The sequence below is a fragment of the Aythya ferina genome (genome assembly GCF_964211825.1).
Source record: "Aythya ferina genome assembly, chromosome: 2".
Classification (NCBI taxonomy): domain Eukaryota; kingdom Metazoa; phylum Chordata; class Aves; order Anseriformes; family Anatidae; genus Aythya; species Aythya ferina.
Window position 1 is genome coordinate 91,519,517 of NC_140297.1, and position 25,120 is coordinate 91,544,636.

The window sequence follows — 25,120 nt, forward strand, 5'->3', positions numbered from 1 at the left end:
ACCTGATTTCCACCCATTCCATGACAGTTAAAGATTCCAACTTTCTCATTTTCTTTTCTTGCCATGTTATCCAGACATTGGTTTGTCTCCACGTTTCTTATCTTGGATTGAAAAAGAGCACATCACAAAAAGCTGTTATTGTTAGAAAAGAACTAGGCCCATATCAAACCACACTGGCAACAATTCTCTTTTATACATGCAGGGATTATTTGAATGAATTGTAAAATGTATGAATGGTACTACAATGAAAAACACACTCTCTGAGGCTCAAATTCCCAGGCAACTGTTCAAGCTACTAGGTTAAAGATGTTTCTTTGCTTTCATTTGGGGATCTTCCCATATTGCGGACCCTACTTCCACAAAGACTCACCTACAACAGAATGGACACAACTCTGTCTCCAGCCCCAAACTACCAGCAGTTTCAAAACACTCTCCTAGGCACAGTAGGTTTAATTCCCTTTGAAGTCAGGGGAGATTGGGTTCAATTTCCTCACTTCTTGAGTTACAGCCTTAATCCCCATATTACTATACAGTAAACAGCATGAATATCAGTCTGCTGATATCCATGCAGCAGCCTGAACGCCTGCCCTGTTTTGTTAAAAATGTTTTTCTTTTACAAACAAACACAGTATAAAATCACCCTACAAGAGGTGAGATATTTGGCTCAGCATGACTTGTAGCAGGGAGTAGGGCCTACTTATTAAGGACAGCATCATCTGTGCTACCTCTGCAGTCACTGAAACTAAAGGAAGACAAATGTCCAGCAAAGCTTAGGGATCACTGGAATTTGCTGGTCACTGAAGAAGATTCTGGGGGTAAAGTTCAGAGTAATGTTTGATTTGTTTTTTTAAACAAAGTCCTTGCTTGATCTGGTCTAGTTTTGTTAAGCAAAACTGTATGTAGAGAAATTTATACACAAAGTTATCCATAACTATGAATTTCTGAAGGACTGTTTCTAAAGGCCTTTTATGTGAAATTTAGCACTGTAATAAAGAAGGGAAAACCTTTCAATTACAGTATTGTATAACAAATTTTGGTCTTCTGTCTGAGAAGCCAGATGTATCATTTTACAGATGATGGGAATATATGTGCAAGTTACTTGAACTTTGCTGGAGGTTAACTTGTTTATACTATTCCGTTCAGAATACAAACAACTTGCTGTACAACCTACTTTTACAAACAGTGGACAAATACGTAGGGTAAAATCTTACCTCCCCCAGAGAAAAGTAATGGCGTGGAATTTGGGAATCAGGATAAACGTTCTCCAGGTACCAGGAAAAAGGCTTGCACTGGAGCTTGCGTCTCAGTCCAAGTCGTGAAGATATGTCCCCATAATCAACTTTAGTAACTCCTAGAGATAAAGGATAAAAAGTTTTATTTAATTGTTAGCAGAGGATTTGTATATAATTCCATTTAATACAAAGGTGATCTGTATAATACATTGCTTGCAATCATCCCTACACACAATTTTTTTTTTTTTTTTTAAATAAGTCTAGCATTATACTTTTTATACTTACCATGGACAAGTTGATCAGTACCCATGACATTTTCTCCTGATAACTATACAAAAGGTTGAATCAGGCCATCTATAGTATACATGACAACTTCTGAGCTATGGCTTGTGGAAGAATATGAATGCAATTGCTTACTAAGTTGGAGGAAAAGGCTGAAACTTACATTCACTAACCCCATTCTATCCCCAATGCCAACTGGAGTGTATATACACTATGCAGCATAACACAGCAATCTCCTTCTGTGGAGTAAAAACTGCATTTTAATTTATTTCTCTAAGCCAGATACCACCTGCTGAACCTTTCATCATCCATCTAACTGCATAAAGAAACAGACAAAACGCAGCCATCACACAGGGAACTAAGCATTTAATAATTCAGTGTTTGTTCAATATAACGGCAGCAGTTGCAGGAACTGTGTTCACCATTAGGCCAGTTACATTTTTTGTGGTATTTTGCCTGCCTTTTTATTCTCTTTTGTTCCTTATTTATTGAAGTGCTGTATTCTTCCTGGATCTTCCCACCCCTTTATGGTGGTTTTAATTTCTTCCGAACATTAAATGGTTCAAATCCCATCTGGAAATGGGATGTGAAAGATACGCACGACCAGCAGGTATTTTTAATTCACTAGAATTAAGCACTCATTAATATTCCAATAACATTAATTAAAGGTAGGATAATTTCCAGTTTTCAGGCATCACATTTTACTATCTATACTACACTTCAAATCCCATAGGCCAAAGAAACACATTACCACACACACACACAAAACCCAAAAACCACTCAATTTAAATTCCCTCCACAGACAGTTCAGCTGGCCACTACAACTAAAGACCTGCAGTTACATGCATTTTTCAGAAATCCCTGCACTTAGAGGATGGTAAGTTACTTCTAAAATTGTTCACCTTTTGAAATTGAGTTTGAGATATTTTGAAGTTGGTATCCCGTGTTATTAAATAGAGCTGCCAGTAGATGGTGTATTTCTACTCAATTAAGACAGATGACTGTATTACTTCAGCTGTTTGTAAATATCAATAAAATCATTTGTAATTTCAATATTCTAGAACAAAAACAAATCCGACTAGTATTTTTCTATATTTCTTTAAACTTTAGAGAAGACTTTTTTGACTTTTGAAAAGCTATTCTGGAGAACTATACTAGTAAGTGAATAAAAGCAAACGAAAGCTTTTCTGTTTTGATAACATTTTCAATAATGTGAATAAAAATAAATATACAACAACAACAAAACACACACACTCTAAAAAAAAAAAAAAAAAGCAAAACCACTACCTTTTCTTCGCCAGAGCAAAGATTTATGTACATCAAAAAGAATGCTCTCTCAAGAAATGATGAAGAGAAGACAGGCTGCCTTGCTAAGCCAACCAGAGCTGAAGCACAGAGTCATGAAAATGAAGCTGATGGATAAAAGCCATCATGCCATCCTTGCAACAACCTTATGGCATTCAAAACTCATTCATCAACAGAATTTGCTACACTGACTTTCAGAAAAAGAAGAAATAGGCTTTGCCATTTTACTGAATGGCATAAGAATTGAAGTCTCAACCATACAGAATTAAATACCAAGTGACACTTAATGGTGTACAAATGTGTTATTCCTTAAAGTAGTTTTAAATGTCACCACGTACAAGAAACGTGCCAGCTGATTTTCACTCCATTACACTGAAATAAAAGGTGTACATTATATCCACTTAACCATTTTGAGCGTGACAAACCTGAAAAAACAAAACCCCTCTGAAGTCACGTCTGCTCCAAACCATATACTGGTACGCAGATTAGAGTTAGCATCAGCTTTGCAGCTGGACTGGAGAGCAGAAAGAGTACAGTTTGACTTAGTGGTGTTCTTTAACAAGGCTAAGTTACTCTATTTTCCAGGTAAGCAAGTCAATATCTTCAGTGCTTCTGGTACCTTCTCTATATTACTCAAAAATAGCTTGAGTATCCCTATACTTTTGCACTACACCGTGCAGGCACAGTTACTAATAGGTAACAGTTTGTGGTAGAAGTAGAAGCAAAACTAGGAAAACTGCAATATAGAAATCATACAAACATTTAACGTCATTTCTGAAACATTTTCTGCACACAGTAGTAAAAAATGATGTAAGCACTGAAGTCTTAGATACGTCTTCCAGTGTTTTTATCCTTGGTTTTAAAGGTTCAGATAAAAATAAAATAAAATAAAATAAAATAAAATAAAATAAAATAAAATAAAATAAAATAAAATAAAATAAAATAAAATAAAATAAAATAAAATAAAATAAATTAGATTAAGTCTTCCTCCCAGATAGCTATTATGCCAGATTGCACAGGTAGGTATACAATGAGGACAATCATGTCCACCAGTTATTTGTTTTAATACTTGGGTTTTGTTCATGAAAATCAGAAACAGTTTTAACAGCACTTGCTATCCACAGTTTTTTCCTCCCCAAAACAAAAACAGCAAAAAATACAAACCCTATTTTGATTACATTAAACACCTGCATCTTCCTGATGATTCTTCTTGTCACCTGGCTTGCTGTTTGCTGTGTGACAACTGCATGCATTTTTTAAGTGTATTTGTTAAAAAGAAAAAAAAAAAAAAGTACTCAAAATCCTGATAATGCAAACTCATATCAAATAAACCCAGCACACCATCACCAATCTTTTGTACAAATTTAAGATTCATCTAAGATTCATCTCAGCACTTGCTGGTAGCGTTAGTTTTCTTAAAGAAATCTGGCATGCAGTACCAGGCTACTCCGAACAGAAAAGACCATTACACATTACTAATCAATCAGATCTCTCGGTTATACTTACACTTTTACTCAAAAGTAATCAAATTCTTTAATTTGACAAATGCATACTTCTCACCCAAGCAGCCATTTCTGCAATCTGGCTACTAAGCATCAGAAGAAATGTTTAGAAGCTATTCAATGCTATCACTATTTTCTGAAAAAATTATTCCTCTATTTTTGAGAGATAGTTCTATTAGACTGGGAAGGAACCGTTTCAAAATTACTAAATTCTCCACTCTTTTCGCTATTACAGTACAAATAGCCCACTGCTTTCGCATGCAAATAATGTCTATCAGTAGAATACTCCTTCAGGGGTTTAATTATTAAATTATTACTTATTAGGCTTCCCAGTGGCCATGTTGCAACAATTTTACTGTCCTCGAAATTTCCAAAGAGCTGAAGATTTGCTTGCCAAGTTCAGTGTGGCAATATATTTATGCTAAACTGCTTTGAAAAATGAGAAGCATGATGTTTTCATCATGATTATAAGCCACTCAATCATTTTTCAAAAGCGCTGCATGAAAGCTGTTTCATCCAAAACTGGTCTTCTGTTAAAAAAAAATCATAGAACTTGTTTTTATTCAGTATTATGACACTTGGTAAGTAATAATCATTAAAATAAATTCAAGCAGTTATGTATTGACATCTCCAGTTAATGCTTACAGGGAGTGCTAGCTGAAACGTGACCGTCTGGAATCTCTCCATATATATTTTGAAGATAGGTTTAGCTACATTGCAAGATCAACTACCATTGACTCAGTGCCTTCTCTGTCCTCCCCACCACCCAGAAATAGAAACGTTATCCTAGACTTACCATGCTTGGCTAGAGACGGGCACCTGCAGTGATAAGAACCTAGGCTTACTGATCCAGTTCTCAGGATAACACACCTCTGTCTGCCTCGGTGGTTTTTGCTTAGATAACGCTACAGTGCTGTCTGTCTTTTCAGGCCTTCTACCTCTTCAGTTCAGCTCCAGTGCAATGAAAGATACATTCTGGGTAAAACTTTTGATCAACAATATAATTAACTTCCATACACACTAGACGAGGCTCTACCCAAGCTCATTAGAGCTGCTTTTTGGGATGCCTGGAGCGTACCAGCTGGGATACGAGAGGTTGCTGAATGAGGGCCATGCATGCTGGCCCAGGAACAGGAGGCTGCACGAAGGAGCTGCAACCCAGACTCACGTGCAGCACGAGGAAACCACAGCGTTTAAAGCATCTTTGCTTCACGTTTAGATGGGAGATAGCAGAAAATGCCGCTAGGGTCAGTTTACCATTAATTAGTAGTTATAGGAAGGTGCGGGGGAGGGAGCTGTGGTAAGCCGACCTCATGCTCTGCAGCTGCTGCTGCGGAAAGGGGCAGTTTCCCTTGCTCAGCTTCAGATTCCTGCTGCGCTTCCTGTGCTGACACAGGTGCTCGCTTAACCAGTAGAAGGCCAGCCCAGAGAATAAAACATCCCCAGGAGTTTATGTCAGCTGCTTTGACTTGATAAATGGACAATCAACAAGCGAGGGGAGGACCTCAGCCCCTGGCATGACAGGCAAGGTGCTCTCCTTGCACCAGACTGTTAGATTGACACCATCTCACCTCGGACAATCCCGTCGCAGTATTTTAGACTACAGAAGGAGAGGAAAGAGCTACACTAAAAATCGTAAAGCAGCAGCAAAGCCTGCAGAACAAGCTAACAGGAGCCTGTGCCGGATTCCAGCAGGAAATGGTCTGGGAAACAGCACCCTGCTGAAACACGCAACTGTGAGAAAAACTGTAGACTAATGCAGAAAGACGACAGCTAGTGCCATTACCATCGTGGAGAACAGCTGTTGTGTGCAATGAGATCGGTTTGATTTTGGCTGAGCACAACCTGCTGCAAAAATTGCCCTGCCCAGCTTCCTGCTGTACCTATCTATTTCTAAGCAGAACGACGGCTTCTAAAACGCATGAAAGCTTAAAAGAGACAAATAATTCCTACTAGGTTGTACTTATTAGAGGAAAAAAGGATTACAGGCTTACTTTTCAAGAGCGCGGCTTTCCATTTAACTACATTATATCGATAGTAAAAAGTCTCCTGAGTTCTTATCAGTCAAACAGTAAGCCATTTTTTTCAGACAATTCAGATTATATGAAGTGGGAAAAGCTACCTGAAAATCTTAGGTTTGCTTTCCCGGACCAATCCCTCTGTAGTTCACTATCTTAAGGGAGCAGAAGAGAAAGGATATAAAGGAGGAAACAAATTTCTTGTTCGCTTGGCTCAATGACGCCTGTCAGTATATTAGCTCCTTCAAAACCCAATTTCCTCATCCATGTCAACTAAGGAGAAAAAACATGGATGCACGGAGGATTGCCTGCTTTCCTTTCTCATCTGCACCCAGGCTTGCAAACCAGCATCAGCCTAAAAATCCTCACCTTGCTCTTTGCAAGAAGTTGTGACACTGTCACAGTAATACTGAAAGTACACACTGCACTAGTAAAGAGTTTCACAGGCTGCATGCTGTAGTCTGCCAGAGGGTCACTACACCATCATCCTGCAAGAACTAAACATTTAATTTTTACATTTGAAGGATGGCTTGGAAAACTACAACATGGCTAAGCGAGTCAATGCAGCAGAGATTCACTGAGCTGGCTCAGAAAGACATACTGAAAAGTTACAGTGATATTTGCTGTCAACAGGTAAAAATAAGCAGTTTGCACACCTCGTAAGCCTGGAGATACCAGAATGATAACAGTAAGGGATCTGGGGACTTTCCCAAATAATAATTCATTCTAGATAATACCTACTGGCTCTAATGGTTCACATGGATTTGGAGGAAAGAATGAGCAGCACCGAGTATAAGTTCATTCTTAAACAAATGTTATAGCTAAAAGAGAGCCACCACAGTACTAACCATTTTTTTTCACATCTCCCAGCAACCAGCCAGTTTCAGAATAACCCAACTTATTCAGGTTCTGTATGATCCTACGGTTCTTAAAACACTTGGAAATTCTAGCATCAAACTTTAGCACAGCATCAGTATGGATATGGGTATACAGAGACTGTGCACCAGTTGGCAGGTGCAGATGCTCTAAGAGCAGCTTAGAGCTCTTGGCAAGAAAACATCCATATCCACGAAATGTCCAGGCTATTAGCATACAACAACCTATGCAGACGTGCATCTTTCAAAAGGGAAGAGAAGGTACAGTGCAATTACAGCTAATTGCTGAAGTTACTTTCCCCATTTCAACTTGTACTAATTTTCTAAGTGAAATTCTTATGCTCCTTTTCTCCAACAGGAGGATGCATTTGTATTCCACAATGCTGCAAACTCATGAAAGCAAGCCCTATCAAAACAGTAATTCTACAAAACGAAAACACTAACTTCCTTTTGTAGCTTATGGTTACCACATGAAATGGGAGCACTACAAAGGTTATATATATATATAAAGTAACACAGCCTTACCACTGTGTTGAGTAATTCAGGTTTGTTTTCAAGAGCTTATTTTTATAGTCAGGTGTTCCTAGCTGCTTAGTACATCCAAAAATCTAGCTTGACATGGATCTATAAAGGCAATCTTAGCCAAAAATAATTGCAGCTACTTATATACAACTTACCTCAACGATATATTTATACACGTGATGTTTGAACTCATAATGCTTCATTAATAAAAACACAGGGCAGTAACCATAAGCTATTAAGCTTTTGATTTCACCTCAAAGGCTTTGAGTAGTACCAAGATTTTTTTTTTTTATTATTTAAAAAAAAAATCTTACATGTCTTAAGTAATGTGTTCTCTTAGGAAAAAAAAAAAAAAAAACAGTAAAGAGAAGCATGGTCATTTGTTCTCACGAGTATTCTCAAAACCTGTAATCTAAATTTGACATTGTTCAGACTCATGCTATATTGTGTTATAGGTTTTAAATTTCAACATTTATGCAGGTTTAATAAGCAAGTCATAAGGGAATACTAGTTTTTAAAAGTACTTATTTAAAAAGCAGATTCAGCATATAAAAATACTGCATAGTGTTTGAAGTGGAAAGTCTCTACATATCTCAGGTAGTTATGGGTGTCTGTTGCTCCCCAGAGTTTGTCTCTCGTTTGCTGGCTTTTTAAACAACAAAACATAACCTGCAGAGGAAGGTAATAATTCAGTATTTCCCAGCCTTCCTTTCCTTTACTGAAACTTTCTTTGCACAAAGTTTGAGTTTATGGGAAATCTGCTTTCATATATTCCATTTTCATGTTTTGTTAACATCCATTTTCCAGAAACATCATAAATAACACCACAGTCAAATATATTGGCAACTATCCTACACTTGGATAGCGAAGCACAAACGCTACCAAGCAAATGACGTTAAGTTTTGCCGCTCCTGCTACAGCAATTCACTTAAATCATTTCTGATCGATTCAGCCTCGAATGCCTACAACACAGAAGCCAGAGGCCAAACACCAGCACATTATGAGATGCATTCGGATGGCTAGCTTTCAGCACCACAATTGAACTCTTTGACGTTCTACTGAGCTTTAATTCCCTTGCACAGGAAGCTCATTCATAAGTCATGTTCATATTTAAAAAATAATAAAAAAAAAAAATACTTCAAAGACTTCAGGGCACATCTCTGGTTAGGCTAACAAAATTATTTTTTAATTAAGGTCTTCCTTTTTGTACATCTTACATGAGCTTTGTCTTACAAACTTCAAAGCGATAACATTTTTATCTAAATGCTCATAATACTCATGTTCTTTCCCAGTAGTAATTCTCTTAAATTCTTAATAGATTATTTCTCATAACCAAGGGCTTGCTCACCTGGGGAAATGATATAAAAAAAGTTTTTGAATTCATCCATCCAAACTTCTGCAAGCCGTCTGTTATTTTTGTTGATTATTTGCCCCGTACCTCCTGGAAAAGTGTACGGTGTTGCTTTTCTGAACACATGCCCAACATGTGAACAAGTTACAATTTCCAAAGTGCCACCACACTGCCAAATCTGAAAGTGAAAGAACAGTCACTGCATAGCTGCAAATGGATAAAAGATATATATTTAAAATTGCAATTATTTGCTTTTGTTCAAATTGGAGAAATATTAGATAACGTCTAAAACATACACATACAGCTTGGAAGAGGAAAAATAAGTCTGTTTCCTGCTCCACAGGTAAGAATGCTCACAAGTGTGAGTAGGATAGCATAAGAAATAGTTTATCAGGCCTCACAGCATGGAATTACTTTAGAGGACTGGGCAAGCTGACAGCAAAGGAAGGAAAAGGCTCACATGAATCACAGAGAAGCAACAGGTAGTAATTTGTCCACACAGTCTACTATAAAATAGAGTCTCCATGTAAAAAGAAGATACATTCTGAAAAATTTTACTTGGAAAGTATTTTCAGTTTTATTTTGGACCTCCGATTCAGAAATGGCAGATTCAGAAACTTTTACAGAAGCGCCCATCTATATACTCTGAGATGACAAGCAAAACAAAAGGAAACAGTTCTATTTGGTAGCAATGAAAGTGAAACAACAGCGGTTAGGTCCACATCCAAATGAAAACATGAAATCACTAAGGTAGAGCACAACAAGAAGAGAATAACAAAGCTGCTGCACTGATGTGCTAAACATCACTGACAATATTATTCTTAACTTATGCTTGCCAAGTGGATTTTCTAAGTGAATTCTTTCTTGAAAAAAAAGCACATGTATTTATTCAGGATGAACACTGATTCCATTTCTGTCATAAGCCTTTCAACTGCTCATCATACACTTTTCCTCACTGATGGGTACAGTTTTTGCCCATCTCCACTGGAGGAACTTGACAGAAGCATACCACTAACAGCAAAAGGAAAGAAACATGTTGCAGGCATCATATCTGTATTTTGCAGAACTCGAGATGCCCTGACAGTAATAAAACACTGAACAGAGATGAATTTTTACCTACCCTGAAAGAAATTTCTAAGTTTTCTCCACCCCAAATATCCATTCCAGCATCATATGTTCCAATTTCCTGAAAGTAATCTCTATCTATTGAAAAAAGACCTCCTGCCATTGTTGGTGTCCTGAAAGAAAGACAAAAAAAAAAAAAAAAAAAAAAAAATAAGCATCAGTCACTATGAAGACATAATTAAATACATTTCATGCTTACACTGACAAAATGGCTTTTTATTTCTCCAGTAGGTAATTTGTTCCTTCTCAGTAGGTTTCTGTCCAAATTCAGTTACCATTGATGCATTTGCTAGCGCAAAATTTTCCAGAGGAGGAACAGCTAGTGACAGTTGTTCTTGTTTTCTCACTTAAGTTTGACTCTGTATAGAGAAACAGCCCCAAGTAAGCTGCTACCGTTCCTGGAAAAGGAGACTTCTGCCTCCAATGATGGTAACTCTCATGAAAGGGAAAAGTTTCTTACAGGAAATTTATACTTCTGTCAACTACTCTTGAAAAATTACAAAAGGCCGTGAAGTGGCCTGCTTGCTTTCACTAGTATTGCTTAACATGAGAAAATTGTACAATCGGAGTTACAACCCGATTTTCTTTTACAACTTCCTTATTGGTAGGAAGTAAAGTAAGACTGTGCTAGTTTCTCCTAACTAGCAACACCTAGTTTCTCACACCAACACCTCCCAAATTCACTTAAAAAAAAAAACAAACAACGAACTACACGTTCTGTTGCTATAATTTTGTATTTCATGTCTACAAACTGTTTTTCCAACTTTTTTTTTTTTTTAAATGACCAACCATTTTTCTGAAACACTTTAAGCTTTTCCTGGAAAAATGTAATATATAAGCTAGAGTGGTAACAGTCTTTAACTAAAAACCTTTGTGTTTTTCCCCTAAAATGGATACTGGAAAATAATATTCCTTTAAGCACCATCCTGAGAATATGCTTAACTTCTTTAGCCCTCAATTTCATAAATCTTCATAATGAAAAAACAAATAAATAATAATACTGAACCACATCCTCACCTTTTTGGTTAGTATCTTTCTTTTCAGAAAGATAAGGCCAGAAAATGTAAATTTGGGGTTGTTAAAAAGTCCATATTACAGACAACTTACCTGCGTTTCTCATTATATTCGTTATAACATCTACATGACATGCTAAAATAAATTTGCCTCCCATCCATGCATTTTGAAGACATTAAGTTTATGTATGCACACAGAAATATATATATACACACACGCAAAAAAAAAAATGACTCATATTCAAAATAGTGTTTACTTTCTTAGAACAAAAAATAAAAATGAGGCATGCTTCAGTAAAAATCTGTGCATCATATAAAAACTAGCAAAGAGCTAGCAGCTAGCTGGTAACTAGCATAACACACAGAAATATTTCCACAGTGACGTACTGCTAGCTTCCTTCCCTGTTTCCAGAAGTTACAAGCAACTAATCCATGTAAAATAATCTTCGTGCTATTTCTTCATACAGACCAAAATAATGCTACAACGCAATTCATGAATTACTTATAGACAAGAGTAACCTAGAAAAGACGTGTAAACACCAGGTGAACATTTCACCCAATTTAATCATTACCTAACAGGAAGGGTTCGATCTCCTTTCCGTCGATCCATCTCTCTCTGAGGAACTGGATACCAACGAAAATTCAACTTCCAGTTGAACCCACCATAGGTCATATCAGAACCTGCCATGTATTCAAAGGTGTCATCGCTAATTACATCGATGATGGGACACACTACTGTTCTCCTAGAAAGAGGAAAGAACCAAATCTTATTAATTCAAGTGTTAGAAAAAAAAAAATATGTTATTTTCCATTTTTAACAAGTACAGAGTTTAAAATTTCAAATGCTATCTTTTAACAACCTTACTCAACATGCATTCAGACTGTTACCACAAAAGATATCAAGTTCTATCTTGCTAATTAGAAATAATAAAATGTCTTTTTCTGACCCATTTTTGGCACTACTACTTTTTTTTTTTTTAAACAGTATTTGAACTATTATCAGTAATAAATAATCATCCTCCTGCAGATGGAAAATGTGATCATAGCATATCTCAATGTCACACAGCAATTGAATGTAAAAGAGAAGAGGTTTTATTTTCTATTTAAGTGCTCAAAGTAAATTTTTGAAGGAACATTTTGAAATTAAGACGCTGACATTAGCCCAGGGGAAGTACTCCAACATGCCATCAGGACTAAGAGACGATGGCCATCACGAACAAAGTATAGCTACTGTAGCAAAGTCAACATGAAGAGGTTTCCTTGTTCACTGTCCTGACATCATTAAGGCATATACTCGGAGATAATAATTCTAATCATCTTAAAGACACTTAAATAACTGTCCTCAAGCAGGCTTCCTCTCACGGAAAGCTCAGTAAAGATTCAAGGATTGAAACTAAATTCAAAGGTTTTATTTTGTTGGGTTATTTGCAGAAATTGTAACAATAATTTAAAGTGTCTGACAAAAATTTCTACTGATGATAACAACTTAAAGGTTACCATTGTGTCTTTGCACAGTTCTTTATAGATTCATTAGCTGCAGCTTTGTCATAATGTTGTATTTCATAATGTTAGCATGTAAGTGATTTTCACCTATAGCCTCAAGAACAAAACAGATCTGTAACACTGTGCTTAGCAGCCAGCCTATTTAATATACTGCTTATTAACAGACTAGTCTGCAACTACAGAGTTACTGCTCAGATATACGAATGTTTTATAAAGCAAACCAATTCTCTTTTTATTTTTTTTTCAAAACTCTGAATGCAGTTTCCATCATGCTAACATGGATGTAAGTGTTGTGAGTATAGACTTTAGAAATACAAAGCTATGTTAGTGCAGTGTACGTCAGTGTGATTCCAGTAACTACTCTTTTTCTAACTTTGGAAAACACAACCTTGAGGACCAAAGTCATATCATAGAAATCCACTCATTGACAAGTAATCCACAGCACGAATATATTACAAAATAAAGAAATCACATGGAAAACCTGAAAACAGTAAAATTTGACCGTTCTTGTTTACATTATTTATTTTTGAGATAAGGGCTCCATTTATTTCTTAAGGCTATCTTCCCAATTTCATGAAGGAGATCAGGCAGAAGAGCTCTAATTCCTCTGCTCTTAACCCCATTCTTACTCAGATCTCTCGTGCATTCTAATATAGGTTTAATTTTAAATTATTTACTTTTTAAAAACCGTAGTGACTTAGCCTTTTATTCTTTACACCAATGAGAAGTACGGGACTTATCTATCCCTTCAGAAAGTAGATGCCTTCCTTGTAGGCTACATCGTAATACTTAGAAACTTGTCAATAACCTTAAATAAGAAGAACACGGACCAACAGATAATTACCTGTCAGCTTTGATCCTTGCCAGCAGCGGTTCAAGCCAGCCTACCGTACATTCACAATGAGCATCTAAGAAGGTGATGACCTGGCCTTTCGAAGCAGCAGCCCCCTTTAATCTGGCTCTGATCAATCCAGAACGCTGTTCCATTCGAATCACATGAACAGGAACTTTTAATTTTTTCACATAACTCTCCAGTGGTCTTTTCAAAAAGTCTGCAAAGAAGGATCAAATGCATGGAAACTCTCAGTTACAAAATACAGCTTTTGTGTTTGGCGAGGAGACTTGAATTAAAAGATAATTCCTCGCTTTTCTAACTCTTTCCTCTTTTCTCAGCTAGTTTCCTCTACTGCTTATTCTTCATTTCATACTATGCCCTTTTACACCTCTGTGTTTCTCTTGCTAGAGGAGAAGTTCTTCCTTCTCCTCTACATTTCTTCATTAGGGAAACAAAAATGAAGAGTGTAGGATGCTTACATAGAAACTTGATGAGATAAGACAAGATTTTATTATGGAGTAGATATGACTCTTACTTTCAAAAACCCATGCATAAACATTCTTGGGCATATAATTATCTACCATGAAAGTAATGATAATGAGCTGACTAGCTGAACAGAATGAATTAACTCCTACAGTAATGTAACTTACAGATAATTTCTTTGCAAGCAGAGTTTAAAACCTGACCAAATCCATTTTTCAATTCTGATTTCTCTACATTTGTCTGGCTAAGGTCTTTCTTATTAAGTTATCACTATAACACCCAAAACCAAAAATAGACATAATCAGCTTTATGTAAAATTACACCTGTATCACAAACAAACCTGCTTATTTGATGATCAAGTTAATCACAATACAATAGCCATAACTAATGGCTACCAAATGCCTATACTCATAATTAGTTGCAGTACAAACAGGTGACAATTAACAAAATTTCCAATCACTTAGTACAGCCTTTGTCCATCACAGAAAAAGATAAGTAACACTAAATGAAGAACAATTGAGAGTGAATGCAATTGACGCAATTGATATTGTGTATGTTTATATAAGCTTGTCACATAAGCTTGTGTAATAACATAGTACAGATTTGAAATCAGTAATCATAAAGGCAAAATAAATACTCTTATAAACACAGCTACAGAATGTATTACATGATATGCTCAAAGCACACAAGAGTTGTACAACAGCGCACAGCCTATAGTAGGATTTAATCTAAGAATAAGTCCCTCATGCAAGAAAATGTATGACACCAGAGGGAAAGAAGCATGGCATGAACTCTTAGTGGCTGTCTTGTAAATCTCAAGAGGCAGAGCTGACCTGGGGGTGATTACCATTCCTTACTGTTGCTCTGGTTGAACAAGCTAATTCCCCCCTCATTTTTTCCTTTGCATTCTTGGGCTGTCAGTAAAACCCATAGAAATAAGTTGTGACACATCTTGGAAGCTGAACTGTGCTGAAAGAGCCTAACAGTTTGATAGATCTTAAATGTTTGTTTCCAGAGAAACTCAAAACGAGTTAATTTTTGTTGTGCATATTAGCACAGTCACAAACAAATGGTTAGTAGTGCAAACCAATTTTCTTGCCTGAAAATTTTGCAGGCCTTCTGGGGTTTAGCAGAGTTCATTTGGTTGACTGAGTCTGCAACAAATATAGTCTCACCTGTTTATTACACAGCTATCCAAAGTCCCCAGTTAAAAAGAACTAGCATCATGGTAATGTTTGTAGCTTAATGTGTATGACCTCCGTGATTGCACTGAATACAAAGGTGAAGCTTTTCTCTCTGTGCTAACCTCACCAAGTCACAGAGATCTACATGTTCCTCTGCACATCTCAGGTGTAGTACTGAATATTTTAAAACAGTCTCGGCTTGAAGATGAATGAGTATGAGCTGTGACATTGGTCCTTGAACACAGTTACATTAACGGAACAATGGTAACATTCTGCCAGGAGGAAGAGAGAGATTTCAGCAATACAGCTGCTGTCAATCAAGAACAAGCATGAAAAAAAAATGTTTTAATTACACCACTGGAAGTCATGCTCAACACAATGCATATAAAAGTCTTCAGTCCTACCTACATTTTCTGTAGAGCAGAAGTATTTAATGCTTTTATTAATCCTTTCAAGTACTTTTCAGAAAATTTTCTTTTAAAAGCAATCAGGAAAATGTGTGAAGCGTACTAACTATGGTGGAAATAGGTTTAAGAACAGTCCATGCCCAATTTTTACCCATGTCCATAGAAAGATTATGAACTAGCACCTTGTTCAAAAAAGTTCTGTTAATAAGATTACTCATTTAAACTGGTAAATTTCTTTTAAGGGAAGACTTGTTTTTGTTGTTTTTCTTTTTTTTTTTTTGCTTATCAAAAGAAGTATTTAAAGTCTTTTAATGCATATAACAGTTTGGCCTACTAGAAATGCCAGAATTTATCTTTAGAGATTATTTATTTTCCATGCAAAGCAACTGGCTATATTTATACTAAATCCTATGTTAAATGCTTAAATGAAAAGTTTTATGCATGACAGTGTCAGATGTTTGAAAGTGGCCTTTCAGTGCCAGCTGAGTGTCTAAGTAAGTTTTTAGCATTGCCTCACGCACTTCAGAGAGCAAAATTCTGATAATTCTGATAAAACTAGAAAAAAAAAGAAAAAGAAAAAAGCCTTCTACTTCCACAATAATTCATATATTTTCAGAGAAATAGGTTTCATTTAACTCTTTCTGCTGGTTATTCCTCTCATAAACTTTCAAATACATCCAGTAAAAGTCAAGTAAGCGTGCAAGTTAAAAAATAACTGGACAATTCTATTACTGAGTCGCACTTGCGTTATTAGAAATGAAACATTAAGTTTCAAAGCATTTTTATTAAGCTGCAATAAAATACAGATTTACCATATATAACCATGCATACACATATATAAGAAATGTGAATTGTTTAGGAAGACATTACTTTCAGAAATTTAGTGTTAGATATATTGTTTTGACATGCATCTGTATAACTAACTTCTCTGTGTATATTCTGTCCTGAAGTGATCTGCCTACCACACTTGGCCATTCGATGCTTGACCTAGTTTGAAGTCCTGACTAATTCTGATTTCTTCCTTTAACCTTTTTTTTGGTGAAGTAGCTAACAGATTAACATTTGAAAACAAAACAAGCAATTCTGATCAGTAACTAGAGAAGAAATGTTAGAGTCATGCCTTGTTTCTCCAAAGCTTTTCTTTGCAGTGTAAATAAGTGTGTGATATTATGTAAATTCACTCTTCTAAGAGCATGACACTGACAGGTACAAAGTGTGCTTCAGGCAGACTGAATGCTTACTTTATTCCAATTAAATCCACTCTGATGCTGGAATTCAAAATACACTACTCAGGCTGAACATTTTACTTTTCTAGAAAAAAAAAAAAGTCTGCTGTTTTAATTCAACACAAACAGAATACTTAAGTAGCATATGCTAAAGCCTTCATATTTTCAGGCATCACACTCTTCAGCTCTGTTTAATGTAAAAGCACGTTTACTGGAAACATAAGTTTTTGGAAAACAAAGCATAAAAAAACAGCTTTCAAGTAACTGATGAAAATAACTACAAGTAAAAGATGCCTGAGTGATCACAGCCTTCAAAAATAAATATAGGAAAGCATTCAATAACACCAACAAGAAGAAAATCTGAAACGTTATGGCTTTCAGTTTAGAATAAAGCTACCTTAATTTTATTACCTACCTCAAACCAGAAACAGAAAATATATCTCTAAAAAGCCACACACATTTTTAAGTGGACTATAATTCTACTTCATAATGAAGACATAACTAGCCCTATCATAAAACAATTTGATTTTATTTTTAAAAAGAAATTGAAGGCTAGTTATGTCTGTGTTAAAAATAGGATTGTTCCCCAGGAACAACTAAGAGAGGTGAGCAGTTTCACATGTATTAGAAGCCAAGAAATCTAGAACTTTTACATAAGGGTTGATTAACTACAAGAAATTGAAGGGTATGGTTGCAAATTTCCCACAAATGAAAACAGTGGAAATTTGACCCTTCTAAAAAAAGCTAATCACAACTCTCATCTCATTCGGAACACATTCATGGGGTACCTTGCCCTTTGCATGGGCATTCCTCTCCTTCCACCAGATTGCAATTGCTTTTCAGTCCCCTGCTCCTTTTTCCAAACGGCACTGATATTGGCTAAAGAGGTTAAAGTTAGTATCAGGTGAGAGACCAAGAGTGAGTGTGAGTGAGAAGAAAGGAACATGTGCTAATACAAGTGCAAACACAACCTGAGTGCATGAGCTCCTTAGGTAAACAGGTTGGTCACGGCTCAGTTAACTGGCATGATCTTTCTTTGCTCAGCTCCACAACCAGTTCAACTCTAGAGCTATGTGGCCTGGAATAGGTCAGTCAATATGCTAAGGCATCGTACATACATAAATACATGCAACCTGAAGAAGAAACTCATAGTAGAAAGTATATGAGGTAAGAAGTGCCAGACTCCAGCCCATAAATTCGTCCTCATCTATTAAGTTCTTCAGCTGAACATGCACTAAAACCCTCATTAACTATTGCAATCCATGCACCATAATGCTTCTTATACCATATGACCTGCAATCCAGTGTCTCTTTTCATACACATATCATTTGGACATGTGTTCAGACAGTCACCCATCTTTTTCTAAAGTTGGAATTAACATAATAAGCAGAACATGGATTTTGCAGTATTGGAATTGGAAGCATCAAGCTGAGATGTCAGCATACGGGGTGCAAAACACCTCTAAGTTCTCCAACGAAGGCAGGGGAATTATTGCTGCTACAGGTAACAGCCTATAACTGGTGGCTGCCAAGATTTTTCTAGGGGCCTAACAGCTTTCAACATGGAAATTTATTTGAAAACGATGGCTTTAACATATAAATATAGAAATACTTTCGGTAAGAAAGACATTTCTCATTCCCATATGTAAACACAAGAAAACAATATTCCTCAAGTTACACTTTATAATCCACCCCGAGAAAAATCAATCAAGAAACAAAACAACTATAAAACAAGATGAACTATCAACTAACGTCTAGAACATTCGTTTTATTTCTACTATACTGGAATTTACAAAAATATTTGAAAAGCAAAATCTAAATGAAGCTATTGTAAGAAAATCAGCTTCAAGTTTTGTCCATTAATTTCATTAACATATGTAAAGTTCTATTCTGCATGGAGTTTTCAATAGCCAGTGCTCCAGATGAAAAGTGAAATCTCTCATAGCCTAGAAACTGAAATGCAGTTTCCCACGAACTGAAAAATCAAGATTGATCACTCTGAGCACCAAGTTTGATGGTGGTACTGATAGGAAATCTGGGTATGTGTGAAGAATACAATTGCCTTTGCTATTATTCATCCGGTGACTCAAGTTTTCAATGCCCTCCAGCCTTAGGAATGTGTTAAAAGTCCAAATGCAAAACATGGAAGCTGTAAACAGGACAAACCCACTGGAAACCACAAACTCTACAATGCCAACAGAAAAGATAACAGACACATAAATTTGCATTAGTTTTCAGAGCAGAATGGCTCCCCTACAACTGAGAATGGGCATTGGTTACCATCTCTCCACCCCGTCCCACCTCACTATCGTTTTTTGTTGAGCAGAGGTAAGCCCGTAGAAAGCCAGCTTCAATTTTTGAAGTAAAAGGACTGCAAGCTACAATATCTGTAAGGTACCAACATTTGTCCTTACCTCTTTCACTGGCATCATCGACGAGTACAATTTCTTCCAGCATGTGCCGCGGTGACCGGTTTATCACACTATGAACAGTTCGTAGAAGTGTGCTCCAAGCCTCATTGTGAAAAACAATGACAACACTTGTTGTGGGAAGGTTGTCTGCATACACCTTTGTTTTACACCTGTGAGCCAAAAAAAAAAAAAAATAAATGTGTATTTTGTAAAGGTCAAGCCTTCAGTTAGAACTGCAAGTTTGATGTTAACTTCTAAGTAACAACAATAACATTATGCATGCAAAGTGTGACAAAGGAAGAAGTGGTACACAAATTAATATTTACACATTAAAACCCCCTTTGTTTATTTATGTCTATACATTTATGTATTCCATCTTAACACTCAGAAAAGAGAACCTTCATACAATAACCAATACTGGAAATGAAAGGGATATCCATACTACTAACACGCACAGATGACAGCAAAGTATTTATTTCCTACTATTTATTTCCACTACCTCTATTTTATCAAGAGTAGCATGTCCAAATGCTAATTCAGGCCACTAATTTAGGCCTGCATTCCCTTAGAGGGCAAGAGAGAAACTCTAGTACTATTACGGGGATAGAAGCGAAAAGGGAGAGAAATACACGAGATGAGAAATGGCAAACTTAAGAAATTATGAAAGAAAGAGTAGATATTGAACAAAACCCACGTGATTCACAACTAAAAGAGGTAAAGAATTGTGGACACGCTCGATGTTTGGGAAAAGCCAAGAGTACATGCATGCTACCTATAATACTGGTGACTGAAGTATATTATGTGATTTAATGGGTATATATATATTACACAGAGTGCTTTTTTTCCCTTCCCCTTCTTATACATGTTAAGAATGCTATAAAAGTTGATGAAATTAAAGAATTATATTCACATTGTAAAGTTAGCATGGGAGACCACAGGTTGAACTCTCCTAAAAGCATACACAGGACGTGCAAAACATACACACTCAATGAGTAACCTCACATGCAGTCAGTATTTTACACACTGCAACACTACTCTAAGTGATATTTTCAGTATCTCATAGAAAAAAAAAAAAACAATTTGAACATAAAGTGCTTGTAACAATTCTGGAGGCATGATTCTGCTCTACAAAACAACCACACCAATTTGTGGGTTCCTTGCACAGACCTGTTCTCCCCGCCTATTCAAAATCAGACAGACACTCAAGATGCGATGCTACTGACTCCTTTAAGATTCAAAGTTAGAGACGCATACAGATCTCAAACTGAAGGAGCAGCCTGTCAACACAGGATCACAGTATCAGCATCTATTCCCACCCTTTGGAAAAACCGGTGACACCATGAATGTCAGCCAAAAGCAAGCTCCCAGCATTAATATTTTATTTGCTGGATAACTTCGTTAGCCAGAGAGCTCTAAGCAAGAGCAGCTTTCGTAACACACAGGCATTTCAGCTCTGAGGTAGTGACAAAACCCCAACGTAAGCCAAGATCCCAGAAAAGATTAATAAGTCCAGGTGTAATTTTGAAAGTATCTGGAAGATCCTCCGTGGAATTGCGCTTCCCTTCTGAGAACTGAAACAGCAATATCTTTGAAACAGCCACTGTCCTCAATATTATACTTGTCTACAATCACCACCGAATTTAATTATTCATCACACTGAAGTGAGTGTCAAAATCTTTAGAGAAAGTGCTCTCAGATCCCTGTGATTCTCAATTTAATTCATGTATTAAGAAAATTTGTGAAGTACTGCGACAGATAAAGTATTATTTCTTTAGTATCACTTGAGAAGTACAATAGCTTTTGGCAAAGATGCTATGACTTTCAGATGAAAAATTCAATACATAGGACTTTTTTTTTTTTTTTTTTTGTCTTTTTCACTTCTTCACCCTATTTTGCTACTCTAAAACCAAATTCTCAATATTTTATTCTTTCTGCAGCATTGTTCCCTAGACCAGAAAATTAAGTTTCCAATTGTAGACCTTCAGCCTCAGTAGAAATGCAAATCTGCCAGTTGTTCCTGCAGCTTTTGACAGAATATTTGTAGAGAAGTTGAGAGAAATCTGTTGGCTGTTCTCTGTGAAAAAGCATAACAATGTCTCATTCAACAGGACTACCCTCCTGGGGTGGGCACAGGCTCTGCCATCGCCATACTAATATTAAATCTCAAATCTTCAGCCTTGCCTAATTTGCTTTTACACAAGATTTTATTTTACTGAGCTCCAGACCAATGAATTCGTATAATAGAAACTAGCCGAGTGATGAGGCATTACCATGCTAATAAGCCACTCCATCATTTTTTCAGAATAAATATATTGAAACATTTAAGAGCCATCCTTGAAGGGAAACCTTTTAGCACTAACAGACCTGAAAGATGTGGAGGAGGTTTACAAGAACACCCTCTCAGGCAGCCCCATTGCCCGAGAAGTGCAAAAGGTGAACACCCTCACTGCCCCTATCCTCAGCCAGAGATCAGCCCTTTCTGAATAACACTTTCAGAGTGACCTAGACTGCTTTGTCTACCAATAGTCAAAAAGACTAGCACAGGGTGGCAACACAAGCATGTTTCATAAAAACTGGTTTGGAAGTTTTTGCTTGCTAGTTTAAATAAATTGTGTTTGGGTTAAAGCTATTCTGAGATGATTCATTAACGCGAGCAGGACAAAGGAAAGAACAAATAGCGTGGCATCTGGTTTTTAATACTTCTTTTGCCCACTTTCCTATATATATGCTTTTTCTATGTATTTGTACGTATTTGTATGTATTCACAACAATTAAAGCCTGCTTTTAATTTTGAAAATATTGTCATACACTGCTTCCCTGCGGGAACATCTTCCTGCAGAACATAAGACAGAAATAGAACAGTTGACACCTGTGATTAGAGCATTAGCCTTCTATGCAAAACTCACATCTTCTCCTTACTAACATTTAAATTAAGAATCCCTTTTGTCTCTCATTTAAAAACAAATTACTCCAGAAAGGGATTACTACAGATTTTAAAGTACAGCGTTAGTTTCAACCAACTGTTAAGCAATATTACTAACCATCAAGGGTGTGACACATAGGGAATGAAACAAGGGAAATCTGAATTTTAATTCACTACTAATACATTACATTCCTTTCGTCAGATCATTCCTCAAATAATTTTAAAATTGAGTGCATAATGTTAGGAAGGCATGCCATCTCCAGCAATTTAATGAAGAATTCAAACAGCAGCTGAGAATGTCTACTTCATATGAAACGCATCCTCCTTTCCTTAATCTATGGCATGCACCATGCAAGCTCCTGGCTAATGCAACTCCATACATTATTTAGGTTGTGGAAACTCCCTCAAAATGCCAGATATTTTAAATGCAAGCAATGACTTACCGCCGTATCACCCAAAACCACAAAAAGAGTAGGCCAGACTACTACAACATGATCAAGACAAAAATCCTGATCAATCTCATTTGTTGACATACACATTCCAACGCTCAAAATAGTAAGGATGTTCTTTATTCCACATCTAGGCTCTTTCTCAGAGCTAGAATCCCCAACTTCAGCTACACTAGGTCTCATATTCCTCCCCAACGTTTGGTTTGTTGCTCTTGTGTAATTAGTAAAAAGGAGAAAATTAATTAGGAAACAAAATGAGAATTATCCAAGGTTTTTAATGTCCACATCAAAATCAGATTTGAAATAATAATAATAATAATAATAATAATAATAATAATAATAATAAGCTTACAAGCTACACTTTTGAAAGTTGTTTTTACAAAGAAGCCACAGGTCAATACTAGACATGACTCAGCTCTGATCCCTGAAAGATGCATACACATAAGCATTGTTCATTGAACTTTTTGCAATTTTGTGCCATATATTAGAATTCTTTGGTCTGGTCCCTTTTAATTAGTTGGTTACTCTTAGGTCTGTATCTCCTCAAGAGCACAAGGCAGTGCAACAGATCCATATCCCTCATTAACTTGAAGTTTAACATACTAAAAGCAAAGGAAGGAAGACAGACCATAGTGCATGTGTGTACAACATTGCTAAAGAGCAAGAATAACATAGAAACAAAGGTTGTCCCTAACACCCTGTAGCATGATTTCAGAAATTTTAAACCCATTATGCAAGTTTTCATAGTGGAAGACTGAAAACAACTATCAGTTGTGTTATTCTTCTCTATTGCCACAACTTTTTGTGAAGGTGTTGAGTCATACATAGAAGATACACGCTTTAGATAGGGAGATGTATCTAAAAAAAATCCTAGAAAATATTTATTTAGTATATTGTGTGTAGCCACTTGATAACAACCTGATACTATTCCAAATGCGTCTGAAGAGCTTCTGAATACGCCGCTTTCCTCTTTTCGCTTTCAGTTCAAGCTACAAATAGTCTGCAGGAGACATGACAAAAATAGCCTCAAAGTGCCATCAATTTTATTTGGACAGAATTGCCTTACTTCAGTTGTTAAATCTCAGAACTTAAAGGCTGTTTTGGCATAATCTTCCAAGGAAAGAAAAGACAAGTCCTATTAATTGAAATAAATTTCCCGTTCCACCTGCCAAAACAACTTTGGTCAAGGACTAAGTGTCCACCACAACACTTTGAGAAACTGTATAACACAGGACTACAATTAAAACTTCTACTTGATGGTTAAAAATAACAGCCAACGAGGACATTTCTGTTAAAAAGTATCAATGGTGCAAAGCTTTGGAAGATTTTTGTTTGTTTTAGCTTTTCATTCTATACTAACAAATATTCAGTATACTAAATCTACAGTTTACTAACATCTAATCCATCAACAAAAACATCCTTTCAACTCAGAGGAGTATTTGTATGCTCCATGCCCACTTCTGTGGGATAAAAGATAAAAGAAACAAACAACAACAAACACAACTTATTTCTACCTTCAATTAAATGTAAAAAGGACTATTCAGAATAGTTCAAGACCTTATAAAATGCAGGTTTTCCACAGTATCCAATCTGCGCCTGTCAGATTACAGACTGAAGCATCTCATCGTTACCTCTTCTCTGATGCCACTGAATAAATGAGGAGAACATACTTCACCACTGGGGCGGAAGAAATCTACTAGAGCATCTTAGACAACCCTTCATTCGCATTCCTAGGAAGATGAAATTCTTTTGATAACTATATCCTGCTCTGCTCAGTGCCTGACCCCAAGATCAACAAGGCCTTTGCTGTCCTAATACCACCTCTTTCATGTTACTGTTGGGACTTTCACAAATACTTCAAATATTATCTTAGCAATGCAACTCTGCAACCATCTCCTTATGTGATAACGCTTGGCATTTTATCAATACTATAAAATTGGACAATTTATCTAGAAATTATCCCTAAACCTCAAGCTTGAGTTCTAAATGTGCTATACTGTCGTATCTCAAAAGACAAATATTTACGACATTAGCAATGATCTGCTTGTATACCCTTGAAAGTCATGCCAAATCTTTTCAGAAAGTAATGCAGTAAAAGGAATTTAATATCCTAATTGAACTTATGTGTTTGTGTTTCATAGACTAAAGAATTGCAGCCAAAAAAAAGCTACAAACATGGTCTTTTATGGAATCAATTATGTACTACTATGATGGATTAAGAGGCAATGAAGAAAGCCTCCTTCAGAGAGGCAGAACATTACAGGTTTTGGTCATTTTCTAGACAGATATCATACCTCTATTCTCATTAGAAATGCATGTTAAATACTACAGGTCAGATCTCTACCTCTTCTGACCTGCCAATATGCTATTCTCCACAGAAGAGCAAAGAGAGGGCAAATAACAACAGAATATATATATTTTCAAATTTGGAATTGTCAAAAATTACCTAAAAAACAAGAAGGTCATAGACTCAGA

At 36.3% G+C, this 25,120-nt stretch overlaps 1 protein-coding gene across 4 annotated transcripts in view; it reads right to left on the bottom strand.

Moving 5' to 3' along the window:
• Nucleotides 1–25,120, bottom strand: part of GALNT1 (polypeptide N-acetylgalactosaminyltransferase 1) — an 87,040-nt gene that overhangs the window by 3,980 nt on the left and 57,940 nt on the right. For all 4 annotated transcript variants that reach the window (XM_084510280.1, XM_084510282.1, XM_084510281.1 and 1 more), the window contains 7 exons: nucleotides 19,277–19,443; nucleotides 13,573–13,780; nucleotides 11,798–11,968; nucleotides 10,208–10,325; nucleotides 9,085–9,265; nucleotides 1,212–1,351; nucleotides 3–101 (listed from right to left, as the gene is read on the bottom strand). In XM_084510280.1, the coding sequence (XP_084366406.1) occupies nucleotides 3–101; nucleotides 1,212–1,351; nucleotides 9,085–9,265; nucleotides 10,208–10,325; nucleotides 11,798–11,968; nucleotides 13,573–13,780; nucleotides 19,277–19,443 (1,084 nt within the window). The remainder of the gene's footprint in view (nucleotides 1–2; nucleotides 102–1,211; nucleotides 1,352–9,084; nucleotides 9,266–10,207; nucleotides 10,326–11,797; nucleotides 11,969–13,572; nucleotides 13,781–19,276; nucleotides 19,444–25,120) is intronic.